The sequence below is a fragment of the Coccinella septempunctata genome, chromosome 6 (assembly GCF_907165205.1).
Source record: "Coccinella septempunctata chromosome 6, icCocSept1.1, whole genome shotgun sequence".
Taxonomy (NCBI): domain Eukaryota; kingdom Metazoa; phylum Arthropoda; class Insecta; order Coleoptera; family Coccinellidae; genus Coccinella; species Coccinella septempunctata.
In genome coordinates, this window is record NC_058194.1 from 11,170,833 (window position 1) to 11,194,101 (window position 23,269).

Below are 23,269 nucleotides of genomic sequence, written 5' to 3' on the forward strand. Positions count from 1 at the left end.
TAATTATAAATTAATAAATCAATCAGGAGTACCTCAGTGTGGTATTATTATTTATTATTAAATACCATACTGAAGTACTCCTAATTGATATCGTTAATTATAAACCGTACTTCGTTTCAAATTCATTACAGAATGATTTTTTATTTGTTTGAGACTCTGGACCGAAAAAGTATCGATATAATATACAGAGTGTCCCGGGAAGAATGCGACAAACATATACCATAAAAATGTCCTCAGGCTGGACTCGTATCAAGAGGTTTTAATGGCACGAGAGCCTTTGTTTAGGATATACAGGGTGATGTTCATCTTATGAGTGAAATTTCACAGTTCAATAACTCTCTAACAAATATATTTCAAATTTTGAAGTTTTGTCACTCTTTACTATCGCGTTCAATATTTCTGAAATCGAATAAATCAGATCCGTACTGGAAAAGTTTCAGGCTTTTCCTATTTTCATGGATATTAGATCACCCTGTACTTGAATATTATGATTTTTTTCGTTTTCATAACCACAAAGAATCAATTAAAAATAAAAAATTTAAATCTCTACTTGGCGTCGTCATACAGGTTAATGAATAGACATTCCCTTATAAGTGAAACTTCATAGTTCAATAGATCCTGAACTTATCGGTATCGGTAGAATCATTTCGAACTCTGCATATTCGCCACGACTGCCTTCCTTGAAATTCTCCTCAAATTGAGAAAACAAATAATTATAATTTTCACGTATGGTATGGGATCAGAATAATCCAAGATCAATACTTCAAAAAAATTCCCACCTTTAGATTGGCGATGAATGTAGTACGGTATCTACAACAATGGTTCCGATTGGCCTTCATTTTTCGAAAATAGGTTGACAGGAGAAATTTATAATAATTGTTGGGAACACTTTGTCTGGTTTGTTAGAAAACATTCTAATGGAAACATTGTGGTTTCAACATGATGGAGTTCAAGAGAAGTGCTCGAATATTTGGCTTACACTTTTAAAAACAGATGAATTGGCAGAGGTGCCGATCCTATTGGTATATAATTATACGGAGCGCTTAAACAAGAGGTTTATGCCGTAGTATAATAGTATAGTATACAGTAGTATAGTATGCTATAAATGAACAGTAGGTAGCAACTACATATAAAGAATTATTGATGCTTACGATATTATTGAATCACAACCGAAGACGATAGCGAAGGCTGTGAAACAACTAAACTAAGCAGCAAAAATTATAGAGTAGAACGATAGGAAACGCCCTCATATCTCTAGTACTAAAAATCGACTACATTTTGGTCAGTGAAAACACGCTTGAGATGGCGCTGAAAACGCACTGTCAATACAGAAAAACTTTTTAGTATCAGTTTTCTGTTTTATAATTGAGGGGCGCGAAATTCGAATTCTATTCCTTGTATTAAATTTCCATATCGACTTTGTTCAGATCAGAAAACAAATATCCTGAGTGAAAAAAAGGATGATTCTGTTTTGTCATCAGGATGTTAGTTTTCATCTGAACTTTTTTTGGAATCAATTGATATCAATGGAAAACGCTTTTGGATGTACTATATTTGTATTTGCAGTTCATGAGAAAATCACAAAAATTTGAATTATGGACAATAAATAAAGCTTTGACTAGGAGACAAAAGTATATGGTGATCTGCTATAGAGTCATTCGGGGCAACTGTGCACACTTTTGCCTTTCAAGCCATACCCTGTTTCAAATGTTGAAGCTAGGAAAATTAAAACATATTCATAAGATAGAGAATTTTTTGATCTATGAAAAACATCGAAAAGCAAACAAACAAAAAATTTTTTTCCGCAAAAAAATATTTATTACTGAAAGCCGGAGTGCGTTCACATGCCTCGTAATGCGGGTAAGTGTGCGCACCCTCACGGAGTAAGTGAACGCAGTGCTTAGTGAACCACACAATCAAAGAAATTACAAAATAATGTCATCAAAATGTTACAATATTAGAGAAATACTGTTTATTGTCAGTACAGAAGCGCTTTTTTACAAGCACTGCATTATTGTTCGTGCCACCATTCTTGGTGAACACAACACTTGATACATTCCCCTGTTGGTAGCTCTTCATATTTTTCTGAACAAATGGGACAATATTGATCGAGTCTTAACCAAGAAAATCAACAATGTCATAATTTATTCCTCACTGAACTAATGACCACATAATGCATCTATGCGCACACTAATCCGCGTACACTTTCCCCAGTAAGCCAAAATTTGAATTGACGTTTTTATAGAGTTGAGCAGCTAAGAGAACCTGAAATTTTTATTATATATTTAGATTAATATGCGTATGATCGAAAAAAATTATTGTTCAACACTGTCGGACTGGGAACTTGGACCTGGCAGAATATGCAGAGATGCTAAATAATTAACAAGAAAAGTAGTGAATTTGATTAATTGCAAATAAAAAGTTAACAAAACGTCGAACGGCGCACTCCTATGAAAAACTAGTTTGGCGATTCTGCGCCCTTGCTTCACCCAAATGAACCCCTCTTTCATACATTGCATAGTCGAGATATACGCACTGCGCACACTTACTGTCTGAGCTCAGTTACCCCGAATGACTCTACGTCGAATATGTTATTTCTGTGCAATAGGTTGTTTCGAATTAATAAACTTAGTTGAATTTGTGAAATATACATATATCAAAAATTAATATGAACCAATATTCAATATACCATCATAGCATACACATTTTAGTCCTTTACATATGTAGGTATTATTTATAGAGTTTTCAGAATCACACTTGAAAAAAACTTTACAGAAATATACAAGACCTGTATGTCAGTATAGTTTCTTGGTGCTTTTTTTATGATTTCCTTATGATATGGTCTATTTATGACACAATATACAAATTACAAATTGATTAATCAATGAACAAGACTCACAGCAGGTTTCATAAAACTTTGACTTTCAAAACAACAGTTTGACAAGTGACTCGGTTTCCAAATTAAAATCGATAAAACCTCTGCATTTCTGAATATATTGAAGGAGAAGCAATCAAGTACCATTGAATAAAGGTCATAATTTTTCCTAAATGGACCCTTCCTGCAAGAGATGCTTTCTGTATACAACAATATACGTGGATTAACAGTTCTCAGTTGATTTGCAGTGAAATGTTCACTGCAGTGTAGTCAGTAGTGTTTGCTGAAGTCATTGTCTTAACGCCCTGAAAATTTTATCTACTTCGGAGCACTGAAAATTAAAATCAATGAACCGATTCACATATTACGAGTTTTAATACTTACGCTTCTATTTTCTTTACATATGAAAGAATAAATTATTTTTTTCGGCATATTCTTGAATTGCAAATTTACGCATCGATATGTGGTCGTCGGCGCAGTTATGAGTTCAGATCACAGAACACACAACAACAATGTGTTTATGGTTCAGATGGACATGATACATCTACAGAACTATGGGAAATCCAATTGATCGTCAAATCAATTGGATGACACAGGAATAAAGTAATATTTGTGAAGTATATTTCTTCCCAAGATGAATATTGTCATCTTACTGGTGGATTTATTTTGGAAATATTCGTCTTGCGGCGAATACTGCTAGTTTTATTCGCTAATTCAGTTTCCTGGTCGGACGTCGGTGGTTTATCCGACAGCTTTTCGAAAAGGTAATGGAAGTAGCTGAGCATCTAGATGCAAATATTAAATATTTAAAAATAGTTTCAGTTCGAATACACAGAGAAATGGCTCAATAAACAACGTGCCTAATCGGCTGGAGAGCTCTGTGTGGATTCCTCTTTTGGGAATTGTAATAAATAACCAATGTTGTTCAATGTATTTCATTGAGATCTATGTTCATACCAAGAATCGATCATATGCCACTTCACCACAGAATGGCAGTGCCGCAGACAGAATTTTGGCTTGGGGGACTGGATTGAAAATCTTCGAATATATAAAAATGCATTAAACACACAGAACATAAACATCAACATTTAACATCTACGAATCAGAAATCTCAGGAATATTTTACGAGAAATTTATGTTTCCCAATTGAAAAAAAGAGAGAATATTGATTTTAAACGAATTAATAAAAAAAAGTCTCATCAAACAGCTAGAATTTTTAAGAAGCATTTGTTGGGGGGAACTGCCGCCTCAAAGTCACCTCTCCTCCTCTCTGCCTTTGGTACAGTTAATCTACAAAATTCGAGGTGCTCGGAAATGTTATTGAGTCGTATGCATAAAGAAGAGTATTTGCTTTTATTATAATACTATCTTTGTCAGTTGCTTATAAAATGTATAATTTCCTTTCAATAAACTGAAGTGAAAGCATTTACTACTTCTTTATGCATATGGCCCATTATTTTACATTTGATTTCTAACAACCTCATTCCTCATTGCCAAATATTTCATGAAGAATTCATTCCTTCTGGATGGTACGCTTTTAGTGTTTCCTCATTTGCAATTCACAATACCAGTGAATTCGTTATCTTTTTTATATTTTTCCACTGTTTCAGGGAGATGCCGCTGGTGAATTTTATGGAGGCAGTGAAATGGTAAGTTCGAATGTTGAAAAGTTTTTAATGCATTCTTCACGTAACTAACAGTTTTATTCTATTGTGTATAAAACACTTGACTAATGTGATTTTTTTTCTGTTTCTCAAACTGAACACCAGACTAATTGTTTCAAAGAGATTCTTAGCAGTTTGCCGAAAAGGAGAATAAGTCGAACTTTTTGGGAATTATGATTTTTTATTTCAATCTGAGCTTATACTCATTCGAGCACTTTTGTTCATTTTGTTGTTTATAATTACATGACATGAACTAGCCCTTCGAAGTCATTTTGGATCATATAGATGATCGTAGCTTATCCTACTCGAGAGCTGGTTTTTGAAGTGAGGTTATCTTTCTCTTTCTTTCTATTTCTTGGTGATCACATCACCCCGGCTAGCAGCCCCTCTAAACCAGGATGACGGTAATTTGGGCTCAGCACTCTAGACTATGTACCCAAAAACAATTCAGTTCAGATCTTGGTGGTTGTAGGAACTGCAGGAGGCTTGATAGGACCAATCCCCAAAAATAGTCTTTAACAAATCACGCGGTGATAAATAATCACACATTAGCAGCACAATCACATAACCATTCACAAAATTTACATCAAATTACTTTCTAGTTTTATCTTAGTCGTTGATTTAAAATATTATTTTCAAATATTTCTAATTTTTGGAGCTCCAAAATGGGACGTGTGGGAAAGAACCCATCACGCCGTGACGACCATTTTGGAACTGAAGTGAGGTTATACGCTGTGAAGGACCACCAATAATCGCAGTAATTACCTGTTTTTCGCCTGAAATAATGTATAACAATATTGGCACATAATTTAGGAACCAGATGAGTGAATATGTGTTAGTTCATCGTTTTTATTGAGACGCATTCAATTTGGCGGATTCCCTCCCATTATGTTTTGTTGGTTTTTATTCCTTCTACTGTCGCAATTAAAACTGCTCGTTAATTCTCCACTTTGATCTGATCAGGTTAAATTTTGAAAAATTTTGTTTGTAATTGATGACGACTTTTCTAGCCTTGAGAAAGAAACAACTGGTTATAAAACGTCGGCAAAATCATAAGTGAATACATATCTAATTGCTGACAAATTTTTGAACATAGACGTGAGTAGGTAATAATAGAATTCTCTTTAGGATTTTAGAGTTTTTCGACTGCGTTTTCTAATAATATATAAATGATTACTATAATTTTGCTTTGTTTTACTAATCACATAAATTATAGGACTGCCCAAATATGTATACAAAGCAGAGCTGTGCCAAAGCATTGTGGTTAGTGCTTGTGAAAGCACTTGAAGCCTTATTGTGCTCCCGAGCATTTTTTAAAACCACTGCTTTGTAATTCGAACACTTTATCAAAAGGCTTAGTGCTTAGTCTTCTTCTTCTTCCTCTTTCAATAGGACCAAGTCCTGTTCAATCCTGTACATTTGGCCCTCTTCTGGGATCTTCCTGCGATACTGAACTCCAGCTCTCGTACCACCTTTTTGGTAGTCTGCCTACAGGTCTGCGTTTGTTCGGTTTCTGATTTTTAGCCCACTTTGCCCATCTGTCTTCTGGTATTCTTTCTACGTGATCCCTCCAGAATCGTTTTCGTGTCCTCACCACATCCTGTACGCCCAATTCTGCTCTTATGTCACCACTACTTATTCGGTCCCTTAGAGTGACTCCCTTGATGGTTCGCAATATTTTCAACTCTGTGGTTCTCATTATGCTTTTTGTTTTCGATGTATCGGCTCTAGTTTCTGAGGCATACGTGAGAATAGGTCTTACACACGTTTTGTAGATTCTGGTCTTGCTCTGTGAGCTCATCGCTTTGTTCCTCCACACTATATCTCTCAGATAGCCGATGCCTTTATCGCTTATTAGTGCTTAGATTACTAAGCTCCTGAAAAGCTTCCGAACACTAAAGTGCTTGCGATTACTTCTGGGGATTACTAAGCAGAAAGCCTTCCGGAAATCTTGTCGAAACATGGATAAGTGATCGACGCGTTGTCACTTTATGAGCATGTATACCTAGTATACCACAGACATAAGGTTACACTATTTGATGAAGATTAAGTGATCAAAATCAATTACGTCCGTTAAAAAGGAAAAGAGATAGGATAGACGTAGTTTATGGGTTCCATTTTGCATTTTGCTCAAAAATACCGACACTAATGAATTGAAACAAAACAACTAGTTGTTGAGTACCGACTTGTGTAGAAGAAAATCCTCAGCAGCCGTTTGGCAGATAACGACTAAATTCTGCAAAAACTTTCAAAATCAAAATCAATCCACAGATGTTATGTTTAAGAAATGAATCGACTTGAATTCGATGTTTCGATAAGTGATTGAAATTTTTCGTGAACTGTTTATGAATTCCCAACAATACCAACAAATAATTAAGTCACAGACTAATCAAGCAGTTCGAAACTTCTCTTTTCTCCGATTGCAAAATTCTTCCTGGATGATTTACTTTTAATAAACTCAAATACTTATTAACTAATGTGGGTTTCAATTTAAAAATATTGAATTTCGATGAATTCGTTAGTCTTCTTGATCTTCGACGATGTTTTTAAAGGACCCTCCCCAGCAGAAATATTCAAAAATTATGACCTTTTCAACATTTTTATCATAAGAATACCAATAACACATAAATTTAAGAGTTTGCATTTATTAGAGCCTTCTGCAAAATCTCATGATATCCTTCAATCTACATGTTTCTTCTACCCAGCCAACGAGAATTTTCACTAATAAATTAGGACATGCATATCCAATATATCACAGTGTTGATGTAAATTATTGTTTTGGGTATTTAATTCAAATTACAAGGTCTTCAATTGAGGAATGACTCCCACTGAAAAGATTAAACTCTAATGTTAAATGCAAAAGTTGGATAACACCTGAAGTCAGAGCAGCTGGTGCTAATTTGAAAAAATTATATTGGATATATGAAAATTCATAATCCTACGAAGCTCATGAAAATTATAGACTAAACAAAATAAATTATAGATCCCTATTGAAAAAAGCCAAGTTAGAATGTAATAACAAATTAAAATATTCATCTACAAATATTAATAAAACTGTCTGGAAACTCGTGAATAACGCTAATGGTCGTAAATCTGACCTGGCTAAAGAAATGACGTTGAACAAAGATGGTCTGGAGGTTTCCTAATCTTTCCAATTGGCTGCTGCTTTTGGTGAATACTTCATTTAGTGAAAGAAGTGTATATTATGGTGATAACATATCTCAATGTTGTTCTTTGTCAGTGATAGAATGTAATACTTTCTTCTTTCTACCAGTCAGTTGCGATGAAGTTCTTGACTCAATTAGTACATTGAAAAATAAAAAATGTTCAGGTGTTGACCATGTATCAGCAAAGATTTTGAAGGCAATTACTCAACCGATATCTGAGCATTTTGCTCACATTATCAACATCTCGGTCTCGAGTAATCAGTTTCCCTTTTTGCTAAAGGTGGCAACTGTTATTCCGGTGTTCAAGAGAGGTGATCCTATGTGCATCAGCAATTATACTGTGTTTTCCCGATACTGAGTGTTTTCTCGAAAGTATTTGAGGGAATTATGTATATCCGTATGATCGACTTCCTGAGTAGATTCCACTTAGTCACCGATTGCCAGCATGGATTCCGATCTGGTAGATCGACGCAGACTGCCGCACTCTCCTTTGTGAAATACACCTATGAGAGCTTGGATGGTGGTCTTTGTGTTGCCGGGTTGTTCCTCGACCTATCCAGAGCGTTTGATTGCCTTGTCTTCGAGTTCATTCTGAGTAAGCTCTACAACATTGGCTTCAGAGGAATAGTGCTAGAATGGTTTCGTTCTTTCATCACTAACCGTACGATGGTGGTGAGGATCCAGGAGAGTTGGTCTGATGAGTATGATGTCGGTTTGGGAGTTCCGCAGGGGTCTGTACTTGGACCTTTACTCTTTCTGCTCTTCATCAATGATCTACCTGACTATATCATTGCGAGTATAATTATTGTTTTTGCGGACGATACCTCCCTGGCAATATCGGCTCGAACACCTGGTGAACTCTCGGATAAATGCTCCAGATTAATGGCATGTTTCATTGAATGGTGCCGCTTGAATGCTCTCATTTTGAATCTGAACAATTAGGGACCTCGGTAGGGACCATGGGTCAATCCAATGGTCAATCCATCGCATGTTGTTTTTCTTTCCTTGCGAAGATTTCCATTTTGTGTATTATTGTCGGATGTTGATTTTACTGTTGATTTAAAAGAAACCAATACAAATTTGCCCTGATGAAGACATTAAATATGTCGAAACGTCGGCCGAATTGAAGGTGTTTCTTTGCAATTCTGACCTCTCCAGTCATCCTCTGTCATGTTCTAAATTAAAAGGTCATAGACCAGGTTGTCATTATTAATAATTCACTACATCTTTACAGACGATTTCCTCATTAAATCTCCAGATTGATCGTGGTTGGCAACTTTCTCTTCTGAAGTAATATCGCTTTCCATTGGACACATTTGTTTCTTCGACAGCTTCTTGAAATATTCGTTATATGACTTCTGGCTTGCAATGTCGAATTGCGAATTCAGTCGTCAGCGTCAAGTGTCAGCTTGTATAAATCGTGAACATATGTTGCTCAGTAGGAGCCCAAGTACCGACACTTGAGGCACTTCCGGTTCCGAATTTCTGATTGTGCAGCATATTCTCCTCCCATTTTCACGTCAACTATTGTTCTTCGGATAATTTTTAATTAACTTGCATTGCTTCATCAAATATGTGTCTCATCTTATTTTATAAATAACTCACTCCACGGACGTCTAATGAAACAAGATCTGTTGATTGAGTATTATGGGATCCATCTGCTGTCACGCTGTCAGTGATCCCTTATGAATCCGAATTGCTCTGCTCGTAAGTGGATCAAGTGTTCAGTTTATCCTATTACCCTCCAGTCTTTTGACTGCTGTTCGTAGAGCTGACAGTTGACTTTTGTTCTCATTAATTTAAGTAATTTCTTCAACTTACCATTAGCTATCTTATCGCTTGCGGGAGCCTTTCTGTTTTTGAAAAAAAAGAAGGGGCATTCCTCCTTCCCCGCGCAGGGATGAATTTTATATTCTTTTTTTTCAATATTCGATAATTATCAACATTATCCAGCGTTGGACCATATACGTTGCTGTCCTATGTTCGAACATCTAAAGGCGGAAACAGATTACTCACGTCACGTGAGCTCACGTGTTGTCATGGAAAGTCACGTCACGCCAAAATTTTTGGATGTGTGTGATGCTTTAGTTAGTTCAACGTCTTATAATTTCGTCGTTAATTTTGAAATTGTGGTGTTTGGGATTCAATTTAAATATAAAATTTGACAATAAATGACAATCTAGTGTGTTCTCAGTTGCTGTTCGTAGTGAACATTGTATGTTTCCAGCTTCAATTCCGTTTACGAGAAGAAATAAGTGAATTGAATTCACATAAATTTATCGCAGTTGTTTTTAATCTTTTTATCGCAATCGGACTCATATATAGCGGGAGATTGTTGTTACGAATAATCCCATATTATCTAAAGGTACCAGACATGCACTGTGGGTACTTTTCCATTTGTCGGCGATGACTTCCTGCCACAGTTGTAGTAAAGCTATTTCTTCAGCCCATGATGGCATTGCCTGCTCTACCTGTTCTAGTTCATTTCATCTTGAATGTGCCATGGTCACTCGTAATGACAAAGCTGTTTTAAATGAATTGAGTAAAAAATGGTCTTGTGCTTACTGTCAAGGAGGACTCCGGGCACGGTTCATACCGCTTCTTTTCCACTTCTGTGGATGCTGCGCCGTTAACAATGCGAGAATTTCACCAATTGATAGCCAAGCTTGATTCTTTATTTGATGACATGGCTTCATTACGTGAGGAAATGTTATCTATCAAAACCAACCAATAGCAGCTGACGGAGGAGATTTGTCGGTGTTCGAATGAGATTAAAAATCATGACTCACTTCTGAAGCGTCAGGATACAAGGTTGGTTAGCTGTGAATCAAGCATCTCCGAGTTATCTTCTGCCCTGTGTAGACTGCAATCATCTTTCGCCGGATCGAACGATCAAATTGCTACTCGAGAGCCCCAACTGACTGCTCATCGAGAGTGCCTTGCTTTGCCGAGTGAGATATTGGAGAGGGTTCGGCGTTCTCACAATATTATGATTAGGGGTATACCAGAGGATGCTGGCACTGGTACTCTGCAAGCGACTGTTGGCAACATCATTGACCATATTACCCAGAGGAGCTCAGATCACGTTTTGTCCTTATCCAGAATTGGAGTATCAATGGGGAAAAGACCTCGTCCACTACTTGTCTCCTTATCGAATCCAATAACTGTTCGGAGCATCCTCCGCAACAAGAAGAAACTAGCTGCCTTTACAGACCTCCGGGGTTACACCGTATCTGATGGCTCAACTCCGAAACAACATGATACTCTTCGGAGAGCTCGTGATGAGCTGAAGACTCGGCAGTCGAAGGGTGAAAATGATTTTACTATCAAGTTCCTTAAGGGCACTCCGACAATCGTACAGCTTCCCCCCTCAAAAAACTTACGGGCAACCCCTCTGAATGGAAGATATTTTACACCAACGCTCGCTCTCTAAAAAACAAGTTCAATGAATTTTGTGCTAGGGTCCAGTAACTTCTCCCTGATGTGATCTTCCTGACGGAGACTTGGCTTCATGAGAGAGTTCCGGGCAGTCTCTTTGTTATTGACGGTTTTGAACTTTTTCTTTGCGACAATGAACAGGATATGATGGTGTTTGCATTTATGTCTCGAATAGTGTCAGGATTTCCGGATTGAAGTTTCAATGCTCCACATGCCTGTTATTGATAATTTATTTTTAAGCTTATCTTCCGAGGGATTCTCTTGCTGCCTTGGATGTGTTTACAGACCACATCCCTCTGATTCCGATACTCTTCTTCATGATCACCTTGTGGGCCTCGAGCAGTCTGAGAAAAATCTAGTAGTTGTGACTTGTGGGGGACTTCAACTTCTCCATCGATGGAACGACTGCTGTCTCTATGTTTTTGTCCGCACTTGATGAGGCCTGCTTATTTCAGATCATCAGTCAACCGAATAGATTTGGTTCTAGACTGTGTCCATCTACTATGGACATATCGAGGGCGTTCGACTGCGTGGATCGCCTCGTCTTGCTTGGAAAGCTGGAGGCTTACGGCTGTTCGGGAGACAGTTGTAAACTTATCGGTTCATACCTGTCAAATAGACTTCAATGCGTTTTTAGCAATGATTCATGGTCTCGTCAGCGGGGAGTTGATTATGGGGTACCCCAGGGATCGATTCTGGGACCTCTCTTATTTTTAATCTTCATAAACGATCTACCCTTATATTTAGACAAATATTTGACAATCCTTTTCGCGGATGACACGACTGTCTCCCTGGCATCCGGGTGTCTGGTTTCCTTGCTGGGGGAGGGTGCGGCCGCGCAGTCGAGGGCCCTCGAATGGTTCTCGTCCAACAGGCTGGTTGTGAATGATCAAAAGACCGTTAAATTGCTGTTTTCATTGAGGTACGTTGCGGATCCTAATCTTATTGGTGACGTCAGGTTTCTTGGTGTTGCACTGGACAGCACCCTCCGGATGTTCACGCTGCTCAGCTTGCAAAAAGGCTATGTGGAAACATATTTCTTCTTAGAAGTATGTCCAATCGTCTATCTCCAAATGTCCTCAGAACGGCATATTTTTCACTTATTGAGTCTACGGTACGGAATTCTTGCTTGGGGTAATTCATCATCACGACATAGAATATTTGCCTCACAGTGGTGAGTGGCCTTAATTATCGTGATGACTGTAAGCCATTCTTTATTAAGAATGGTTTCCTCACCTTCACTTGCCTATATATTATGGAGGCACTGATTTATGCCCATAAAAATGTTGCTGATTCTGATAGGAATGCTCATTTCCATGATTATACTACAAGGAGTAGACATTTGCTTCGGAATAACTTTTGTCGCCTTAGTAAGACACAAAATGGTCCTTTTTATCTTTCCAAGAAGATCTATAACAAGCTTCCATCGGAGATTAAGTCTCTGTACCCAAGGGCTTTTAAGAACTCGATTAAGAAGGTTTTGATGAGATGTGCGTTTTATGACTTAGACGACTATTTTAATTTTGACTTCGATGCGGTTGGTTTCCCTCGATAAGTTGATGCAAATTTTGGGGACTTTTTGTTTGTTTTTTTATTTATTTTCTATGAATTTTGTATGTGATCCAGTTAGGGAATGGACATTCCCATTCCTATTAGTTTGAGACATTTCAAATTTAATGTATATTGTATGACGAGTGTAAACATTTTATGATATGTATTAGCACAATAAACTCACTATTCACTATTCACTATGGATCTGTTTCTGACTTCTGATCTTTTGAGTGGAATCGAACATTTTGACCCAATTGGCCGTTCGGATCACTGTGTAATCACTGCTAAGCTTCAATTCCAGAACCTCAACCACAACTCTTATAAACACAATCGTTATACTAAAATCAGCTATGAGTCGCTTAATGAACGGCTGCGGGAGGTCAACTGCGAATCTGTACTGCGGGGCGATGTTGAAGAGTGTTGGGATACTTTATGTACTCTCCTCAATTCTGCCATATATGACAATTCCTCACAACATACGGTGAAACACTTTCCGGCAGAGCTCTGGCTTCCATCCAGTGTACTATCTATGCTTCGAAAGAAGAGAGGTTTGTGGCAACGCTATCTTCGTCACAGGTCTCAAGAGAGTTACGACTTACACAGAACCAACTTTCTGAAGTCCAAATTGACGGAGTCCAAAAACGCGTATATCGAATCATTGATTCCGCCCAACAATCTTAAGAGATTCTATAAATTTATCAGATCCTCTCTCAACTCCAAGGTTTCTGTCTCTCTGGTGAGGAATTCTTCAGGCGTCCAGTGTACTGATAGCCGCGAGTGTGCAGATATTTTTGCGGATCATTTTGCTGGTACCTTCACCCCTGAACCAGCTGGTACTCTTCCGCCTATTTCTTCCCCACGTACTGCTGATTCCATCGAGAGCATAACTGTCGGGGTCGAGGACGTACGTTTCTTTTTGGACTCCCTTAATCCCTCCACCTCTCCTGGTGCTGATAACGTGCCAGAGACAGTACTTAAGTGTTGAGCGGTTACCACAGAAGAAGCCACTATCCCCATTTCTCTCTAGGAGGTCATCTTTCAGAAAACCAAACAAACCCTTCTGTTTTCGTGGTTACCCAAACGTCACCCCTTGTCGACAACCAGTTGTGATAACAGTGCGTTTTTAGGCATGATATCACCTCAAATTATGCAGTACATGATGTTACATGAACTCACGTGACGTAATAGCAGTCTGTTTCTACGCCTGATATCACGTCAAATGATGCAGTTCATGATATCACATGAGCTCACGTGACGTGATGCACTATGTTTTCGCCTTTAGTGACTTCCTTATGCAATAATAATTATAATCTCGTTCATTCCAGATATTTCAGGAATACATCAACGTAAAATGAAATGACATTAAAGTAAATTATTTTAAATCTATAATCATTACATTTTTTTAGCCCTTCTTTTGTTTTTGGCAAATTCAGCATTTTACATAAATTCACCATCAATTAAATACTTTATGTACTGTGTGTTCGCCAGAAAGAGACCTTTTACCTCATATGTGCGCAAGTGCGCATCAATAGGAGCTACCGAAAAAATTTCCAAGTAAAATTTGTTCTGCATAAATCAGTCTTCAATAATTCATTAATGCAATACGACTAACGACTAATTTGTATACAGAGCAAAATTACCTCTTTTAACCCTTTCAGTCCTAGTGGTTTCACTATGAAACCACCTCTAATAATATACTTCATGCGTCCCTATGATTACATCTCAAAACAGCTGCAACGGTGGTAAGTCAAAGGCTTCCTCTCGGATTGGGTTGCAATAGTTCTGCAAAATGGCGCTGTACAGCGTGTGAAGTTGGTCTTTGCTTAGGTGACAAAAAAAATTGTTTTCTTGCCTTCCACAAAAAATAATAATATTACTTGTATTATTAGTTGAGTCCTGGTCGTTACATGTAGAAACCACCATTTAAAAAAAATTGCAAATGGATATTCAATGAAATATATTGAATTTCATGTATTCTCGACCTCAAAATATGAGTTTATTTTGAATGAAATTTTTTAATTTGGGCCTGAAAGGGTTTAATAGCATATCCCCTATTTGATTCGACAATCGAATAGAGCTTAGGAGAACGAAATCGAATTTTATGGGTCTCAGATCGCCCGTTTCGGAATCATTGATCATTTTCAGCAAAAATGGTCCAATATTCGAAAAAAAGTCAAAAAAAATTAAGAATTCATAACTTTGAGCTAGTTTTATAAATAGATCATTTCTGAGAGCTCACAAGCAGTGTTGCCTCATTTCGATAATGCATCATTTTCTGTTTCTCTTTTAAATGGGACACCCCATATAAAATGGCACATTTACATATACCCCGTTTTCGACGCATAAGCTAGATAAAGGGCGCCACGCCATCTAATTCTAATGAGTGTGGTCAGTTATACATAAACCTCAAAATAACGGTTTCTGGTCACATCTGAGTATTTTTGAGTGCTCAATTCAGAACAGGTGAAGAACTCCGAAGAAAATTTCACAAATTGGCGGAAAACCTACAATTTTCGTGATTTTTTTTTTCTCGATTTCCAACCGACATAAACACAGTTTTCGAAGAATATCCGCGAAAAAATTTTTTCATAAATCCGAACACCATTTTTTTTTACATGTCTGGTTCGGGACTACTCACATAATTAAAAAAATAAGTGGCTGGGCTTTGAAACCCGAAATTTTTACGTTGGGCTATCTAAACATTCCAGATGGTAATATGAATTTATCGAGATGGTAATATGAATTTACCGCAAAAAAAATGTTCAATGAAACTTTGTTGAGAGTCGGACTCTCGGCAGGTAGTAAGGTATTACCATAGACATAGATAGAGACAAGAACTGAGCAATGCTAGTATGAAATTTTCTATTTCATAGAAAGAGAGAAATAATCGTCGGGCCAATACCTGTCTTTTTTGTTGACATAGAGGTGAGTGCTGACCAATGAAATGAAACTTTGTTGAGAGTCCAACTCTCGGCTTTGAGGTAGTTATTACCTTTACCAGTGAAATATAAAATTATAACTAAGGATATCAAATTTCATTACTGAGCAACGGTAATTCACAGAATTTTATAGTGCATTAGAATATTGAATATTAACCGTACGTAAAATACGAAAAGAAGGCATTCTTCAGCGCAAGAGAAACGGCACCATCTGGATTTCTATTTCTAGGATCATATGAAAGTTCTATGACAAGCAAGCTCTGATGAATTCAAAAGAAGAACTGATCCAACGAATCGAATCGGAGGAAATTCGCCTAAATCTAGAAATGATTCGTTTAGCGGTAGATAGTGTGGCGAAAAGAGCGAGAAAGTGTATTCATAGAAATGGGAATTATTTGGGAATGTATTATAAAACAATTTTTCCACACTATTTATATACAGGGTGTTTCCTAATTCAATGTCAATATTTATGGAGGTGATTTTTGGGCTCATTTTAAGAAAAAAACTTCATATGCACATGTGTCCTAAACGTCCTTTTGAGACGCCACTGACTGTATTCAATAATGAGCAAATTTGATCTCTTGAATTTTTTTAGTCCGACGCACGGGTGTCATATTAAAAAATGAAATACACGCATATGTCTCTGCATGGTGACATTGTCATATGTATGTATTGAGGATATTGTTATGTTCATGCAGAGAAACGGTTTTTATTTTTTTAAGCGGAAACCGTGAATCGGATTGAAAAAACTCAAGTTATCAACTTTGGTAAGGAATGATTGGAAATTTCAAATATAATTTTTATTTTGGGAAAAAATCTGTGGCGTACCATCAATGTCTGCCAAAATAGGTAGGTCAAATTACGTACGAACGCCACTGTTGGAAATTAAAAAAAAAGTGATACATTAAAAAATGCCTCCTGATTTATAGTATACATGTATGACAAATTTCATTGAAAAATTTGAAGTGGTATTGTAGATATTGATAATGAATGATTTATTTTTGAAAACTTTATCACCCTGTATATCAAAATGTAAGATGTTTAGGACATATGTTCATATGAAGTTTTTTTCTTAGAATGGGCCCAACAATCACCCCCATGAATATTGACACTCAATCAGAAAACATCCTGTATATGAAAAAATATTCTTCCAAAATAAATCCTCTATAGTTAAGTAACACAGTGTGTACCTTGAATAGGATATGTGATCGATAGAGTACAAACGAAATAACTTAAATAGCTATTTATGTAACAAGTACATAAATTAGGTCTTTATGGACGAGTCCAAAAGTTTATGGCAGAGCGAGCAAAGCGAGCGGGCCAATAACTTGGGCAAGTCCATAAAGCCTAATTATGTACGAGTTGCATACAAAGCTTTATGTTCGACTACAATGCAGAAATTTTATTTTCTGAAATGGATTATTACTGAAAAACATTGAGTGTGATTTTGATTTTCTTACCTTAGTAACCAGCGACCTTAGCAACCTTGGTAAACACAGTTGTTTACCATAGATAACCTGGTTGTTTACTTCCCTAATTTTGTGACGAACGTCATAATAATCCAAAAAAAGGATTGTGTTGGAGAAGAAAGCGTAGAAAATTTAGCCGCAAGCGCCAAAGAATGTCTCTTACCCACTCAATCTAAAAGTGCTCATGAAAATATGTAAGCGGCCTATAACAAGTGGTGTAAAACGAAGAATGTAAAATCGACAGAAGACAGTATTCTGGCTTACTTCAATAGTGAATTGAAAGCTTACAAAAAATCTTCGCTATGGACTACATAGATGAATCGGAAAATACTAAAATAAAATAAGTTTTGCCACCAGAATATTGGGCCAGGAAATAGTTGATTCTAGCATCAAGTGTATTGCAGATCGAAAACTGTGCTTCTACCTCGAGCTCGACTTCCTCAGGCATGCATTTTTATAATAACAAAGAATTTGTTTTTAATATTCATTACCACACTAATGCTTAGAATAGTAATTCATAATTGTGTTTTTAGGTCGAAGTTCAATTATTCTTCCTTGAATAAAGTGTTGTTTGCATCTAGTATATTTACTTGACAGAATGATAGTGACAGTTGAGTCCAATAAAGTGGTGTACAATAAAGTAGTCAATTATGTATTCTAAACGAATTCATAAATAAAGTGTTTATGATCCAGTCGAACATAAAATTATGTTATGTAATTGATTTCATAAAGATGCGTTGATGTGGGATATTCATCAGACATAACCTTGAATATTATTCGTACTCTTTCGTATTCTGAATTGCAAATGATGACGATTTCTGGATTACAAATGATTAATTCTGGTTTACAATTGATGGTGACTGAAATTAAATTGACTAATCTGAAATACAATTGACAGATTCTGAAATAAATTTGATTAATCTGAATTTCAATTTATGCTTTCTGAATTACAATTGGAATGATGTATCTGTGCATGAAATACCGTCAAAAAAAGTGACAGAGAGAAACTGAACATCGGGTCTGCTAGTTGTCTTTTTCTAGAATTTTGATTGGTCCGCACTCACCTCTATGTCAACAGAAAAGAGACAGGTATTGGCCCGACGATCATTTCTCTCTTTCTATAAAATAGAAAAATGCATGCTCGTATTGCTCAGTCCATGTCCCAATGTCTATGGTAATACCTTACAGCAGAGAGTTCGACTCTCAACAAAGATTTATTGAGAATTTTCTTTTCTTCAATAGCCATCTGGAATGTTTCGACAGCCCAATGTAAAAATTTCGGGTCTCAAAGCCCAGCCATTCATTTTATTTTAATAATGTGAGTTGTTTATTATGTATAAAGGGGAAGTACAATCTCGAAACATTTCAACAATTTCAGGTGAAATTTTTTTTCGCTGTGGACATGTTAAAAAAGTTGTGTTCGATTCATTCACAGAAATTCTTCGAAATATGTGTTCATTCAGAAAATAATATTAAAATTGGCAATCGAAAAAAAAATTACGAACATTGCATTGTAATTATATTTTCGGAGTGCTTTTAGTTTTTCACGAAAATTCATATTCTGCCAAGAAATGTATTCTTTTTATATGAAACATTTTTTATCCAGTACCTTACCATGGAGTTATTTCAATGGATCTTGCAAATGGGCCTGTTTATATGATAATGAGAATAAAAATGATTGTGTAGGATTTTGAGAATAATATTAATCTGCAAATCGACGCTCGAATCTGTAGGAATTGGATCCTATAGGAACATGATCCCATGGTGAATAGCATTAGAAGCAGTTTCTTAGAAATGTGAAGGAATATTTTGACATTCTATAGTTCGAGGATACAGATTTTGAAATTTCTATAGGAAATATCACTTTTTCCTGCGTAGGATGATATTCCTACATATTCGAGAATCGATCGCCTGGTTAATGACGCAATTAATATTATCACTGATGAATTCATTATTGATGAACTTATTTAAGTAACTAATCATGATAAGGCACGATAAAAGAAAGAAATATTTTTCCTCAGATAATTGGTCCTCCAGGACCCCCTGGCGAACCTGGAATACCAGGCCTTCAAGGACCCCCAGGAATTAAGGGCGACCGAGGAATAGATGGTATCAAAGGAGAACCTGTGAGTTAATTCTTCCGCGTCATATTCGTATATACAGAAAATCATTAACGCATCATATAAATTCGAAATAAGTTTTTGTAAGAATATATACAATGTGATTCCGAAGGAGACCGTCAGATTTGAGCAGTTTACACTAATCAAGACAGTTTCGAAACAATGTTTTGTTTATGGCTTGGGGCCTCTATTGAGACTCTATAGTCTACAGGGTGATTTGTTCGATTCGACCAATCTTACATTTACAAATATCTTTTATATGGCTCAATTTTGATGAAATTTTCAGTGTAGTAAAATATGAATGAGTAGGTACATTTAATAATATTAACTCGTTCCTCGAAATACTGGGTTGTTATTGTAATAATTTCAGCTTGAGTGTGTAGGTTGAAAAAACACCCTGCACAGTAGGGGCAAAATTGGTCATACTGATTGACAGTCAGTAAAATTAGGTCAAAGAAATGGCAACAATCATCGGCAATCGGCCAGCAAATGATATGGCTTTATTGGACTAGGATGAAGTTGCACACAAATGAAAAACTGAAATATCACTAGATAGAAAAATTTGAGGGCCACTTACTTAAGATTGTGTTAAGCTACAGTCATGCAACTGAGGAATAAATTTAAGCGTCCATTCACTTTAACACTTTCGCGACATCGAGAGATTCACAGAGGAACCCGTGTGGACGTTATTTCACTTTTCTTTGAATTACGTATGTTCATTTTAAACATGAATATAACCTATTTTTAGGTCGAACTTGTCTGTTTTTCAAGTTTTTGACCATTTTCCGTCGTGTCCACCGGTGACCCACCGGTTGGACACGCAAGGCCTCTAGCAATAACCAGAGTGACCCACCGGTGGGTCATGACTTCGTGAACGTGTTGAACGACGCATAGTTAAGTACAGGCCTAAGTCACAAAATATTAAGTCCATTGCTGGAATGTCGTACTAATAATTTAGAATGATTTTAATGAATAAATTTGCTAGGCTGGTTGATATCAGTTTCGGTTGGTTTTGAAAATCATAACTGAGGAAATATTAACCTTAAATTAAAATCTTCATATTGCCCCCCTGTAAAATGTAAAAAATATGACTGAATACTGTTTGGCAGTGAGGTCTAGATATAGTGTTGACGTGCGTGTTGCTGTGCTGATTGAGAGCAATATCTCTGGTAAAATCCAACTGATCTCAAATAAACTTTCCCACCCACATTATCGATTCGCAACTCTACATCAATTTCATTCGTTTTTCCTGGTTTATTGCGGTGGGGTCCACCATTGATATTATCTGTTTATTCACATTCCTTTCGAATTAACTAACCCGATCCTGGTCACTTGCTGATCGCCGTCGGGGGATTTCTTCATAGGGTAGATTTTCCAATATAATATTACCTCATATCCTATTTTCTTATATTATCCTTTTCCTAACCGTGGCAGTACTGTCGAAGAAGGTGAATAGTCTTTCCATTTATGATTTTTTCTAATTATGCTGCGAGTTTGTGCTGGTTGCGCCAGAGGAAGCCTCATCGATACAGTGTTTCAAATGTAAGAAACAGTTTCTCTACGATTTTCTGAGGGAGGGAACTGAAATGTGGTCATGTTCCTCATGTACGTCAGGTGAGAGGCTTCTTCGCAGCAATTCTCAAGGTCGATGCCCGATAAATCAACCCCCCATCGCTAGCTCTAATGAGGACGTGAATGTCGCTGATGCGGTATTGACAGTAAATCATTTTGAGAGATTGATGGAACAAATGCGCAATCTAACATCTAGCATGGAACGCATTGAAAAACGCCAGGATGACCTCTTCCTTCAATTATCCAGCTGTTCCGAAGCTATCGCTGAGCACTTCAGAACTCTGGCTGATCATGTATCTGCGATTCATTCTTCCGAGACGGACATCTGTGAGTTGCGAACTTGTCAACAGTCGCTTTCTAAAAATCTATCATCCATAAAGAGTACAGTGGTTAACCTTGAGTCATCGCTTGCCCGGGCCAGTTCTTCTGGGAATGTTGCTGTTGATTCAACCCCTGAAATTTTAGATCGAGTTAAAGATCTTACAATATCATAATCATTAACGCTCCTGAGGGTTAATGTGAATCAGACGACCGAAAAACAGCATCTGCCATAGTCGAACACATACGCAAGTCGTCCAGCCACTTGATAATGAGTGTTGTCAGATTACGATCTAAAAATACCGTAAGGCCTAGATGGATGAAATTGACCTTTTGAAACCGTGACATTGTCATGAGCATCCTACGCAACGAAAATTGTCTCCGTGGCCATCATAATTCCGAGAAATAATTATCCAGGACGAAAAAATCAATTTCCAGTTAGCTCCTTCACTTACACTCAGACAAGAGCTCAAAGACTGACAGAACCTTGGTGGGGAAGATCTAACTATCAAATATATTAATCATGATCCTACGATTGTCGCTGGTGCACTCGACTCAAAAACTAAATACCCTCTGCATCTGGCCAGTTCTTTACAAAAACGAGCAATCAATATACTCTAATTACTCCACTTATTCGGTCCTTCATCTCTACATTTGCCGACAATACTGAATTCTACGGCCTTTCTCTTCTATAGGTTGATCTCCACCAGAGGGACCTTGATATCCTCGTTTGATCGACGGTTGTAGACTGGAGTCAGTGATTCGCCATGTTGATCTGGGAATTGTTGTGGATTCGAATTTGTGCTGGTCGTACCATGGGGCAGCAGTTGCGGGGAAAGCTAGGCAGGTCGGGTACTTGTTGGTTAAGACTTTCAGGAAGTCAAGTATTTCGACATGGAAGTTCTTATATAGAACATATACTTCGCCCTATTATGGAGTATGCGGGACAGATGTGGTAGCCGTCGACCAAATTTGATGAAAATTTACTAGAATCCGTTCAACGTTGGACCACGCGTCTTCCTAACTCATATTAGGATCGCCTCCTTATATTTGGTCTGTCCAGTTTTGCAGAGCGTCGGGCTAGGGGTGATCTCATTTTCACATTTCGTGCTGTGAATGGCCACTTTGGAGAGGAACTCGAAAACATGTATCCTCTTAACACTAATAATTTGAGAGGTCATCGCTTCAAGCTACAAAAGGAATCATTCAAAACATCGTTTTTTTTTTGGTGTAGCAGGGGGAAAATCTGCAAGTCAGACGAACCACCCTCTCCTGAGGGGGCACAAGTGTAGGGATTCTCACTCTCCTGAGCTCGAGACCCACTTAAAACCCTTAACTGCTTCTTGAATATTGGTTCCGGGCATTTGCCTATAAACTCTCAGTCGGTTTTCTTCTCGCAAACTATCGTGCTGGGATTTATGTGTTTATTCTCTATTGGATAACACTTTATTGGATTTTGCAATAAGTTTCTGTTCTTATTTTAATCTCTTTTTAATTGATCTCTTGGTATCCTTCGATAAATTCGCATTCTCCTTTTGTCTTCCTCTGGGTCGTAGTCCACTAGTCTTCTCAGTTCTTGATTCGGATGGTTTTTCGCTGTTTCGAATAATTTCTCTGCTTTTCTGTTCTTGAATTCCGTTATGGTTTCCCATTTCAGGTTCCTATAAATCTGATATTCCTGTGAAATCAAGGTGCATCTATTGCACATCGTAGCAGCTTGTTTTCAGTGGCCTGAAATCTTTTTATATGGCTCTTTGCGGCGAAATCCCAGGCAACTAATCCTTAAGTTAGTTGAGGCGTAGCAACGGCTTTGATTATCTTCAATTTTGCCTCTTTTGACATGTGGCTTCTTCTTCCTATCAGAGGGTATAGAGTCTATTAATCGCTGCTTTCGTTTTGTCGATTGCTTGTTTGATATGACTTGTCCAAGCAAGTCCTTTGTCAAGCTTTATTCCTAAATATTTCCATTTTTCCAGTCGATTTTTTCGCCGTCAACTTCTAGATTCGTTGTGGGTCGCAGTCTTCTCTTCTGTAGTAATATTGCTTGGCTCTTTTGTCCATAGAGCTTGAATTTCCACTTAATGCACCAGCCATTTGTTTCATCAATCGTTTCTTGTAGAACTCGTTCTATTACTTCTGGGTTGCGGTGTCGAGTT

General features: G+C 37.3%; 1 protein-coding gene across 30 annotated transcripts in view; it reads left to right on the forward strand.

The window, feature by feature from the left end:
* The window catches only part of LOC123316081 (collagen alpha chain CG42342), a 404,706-nt gene that overhangs the window by 330,595 nt on the left and 50,842 nt on the right, over positions 1-23,269 (forward strand). For 28 of the 30 annotated variants that reach the window (XM_044902017.1, XM_044902020.1, XM_044902038.1 and 25 more), the window contains 2 exons: positions 4,480-4,524; positions 19,125-19,229. In XM_044902017.1, coding sequence (XP_044757952.1) covers positions 4,480-4,524; positions 19,125-19,229 — 150 coding nt within the window. The remainder of the gene's footprint in view (positions 1-4,479; positions 4,525-19,124; positions 19,230-23,269) is intronic. The other 2 variants (XM_044902018.1, XM_044902048.1) reach the window with 1 other exon arrangement.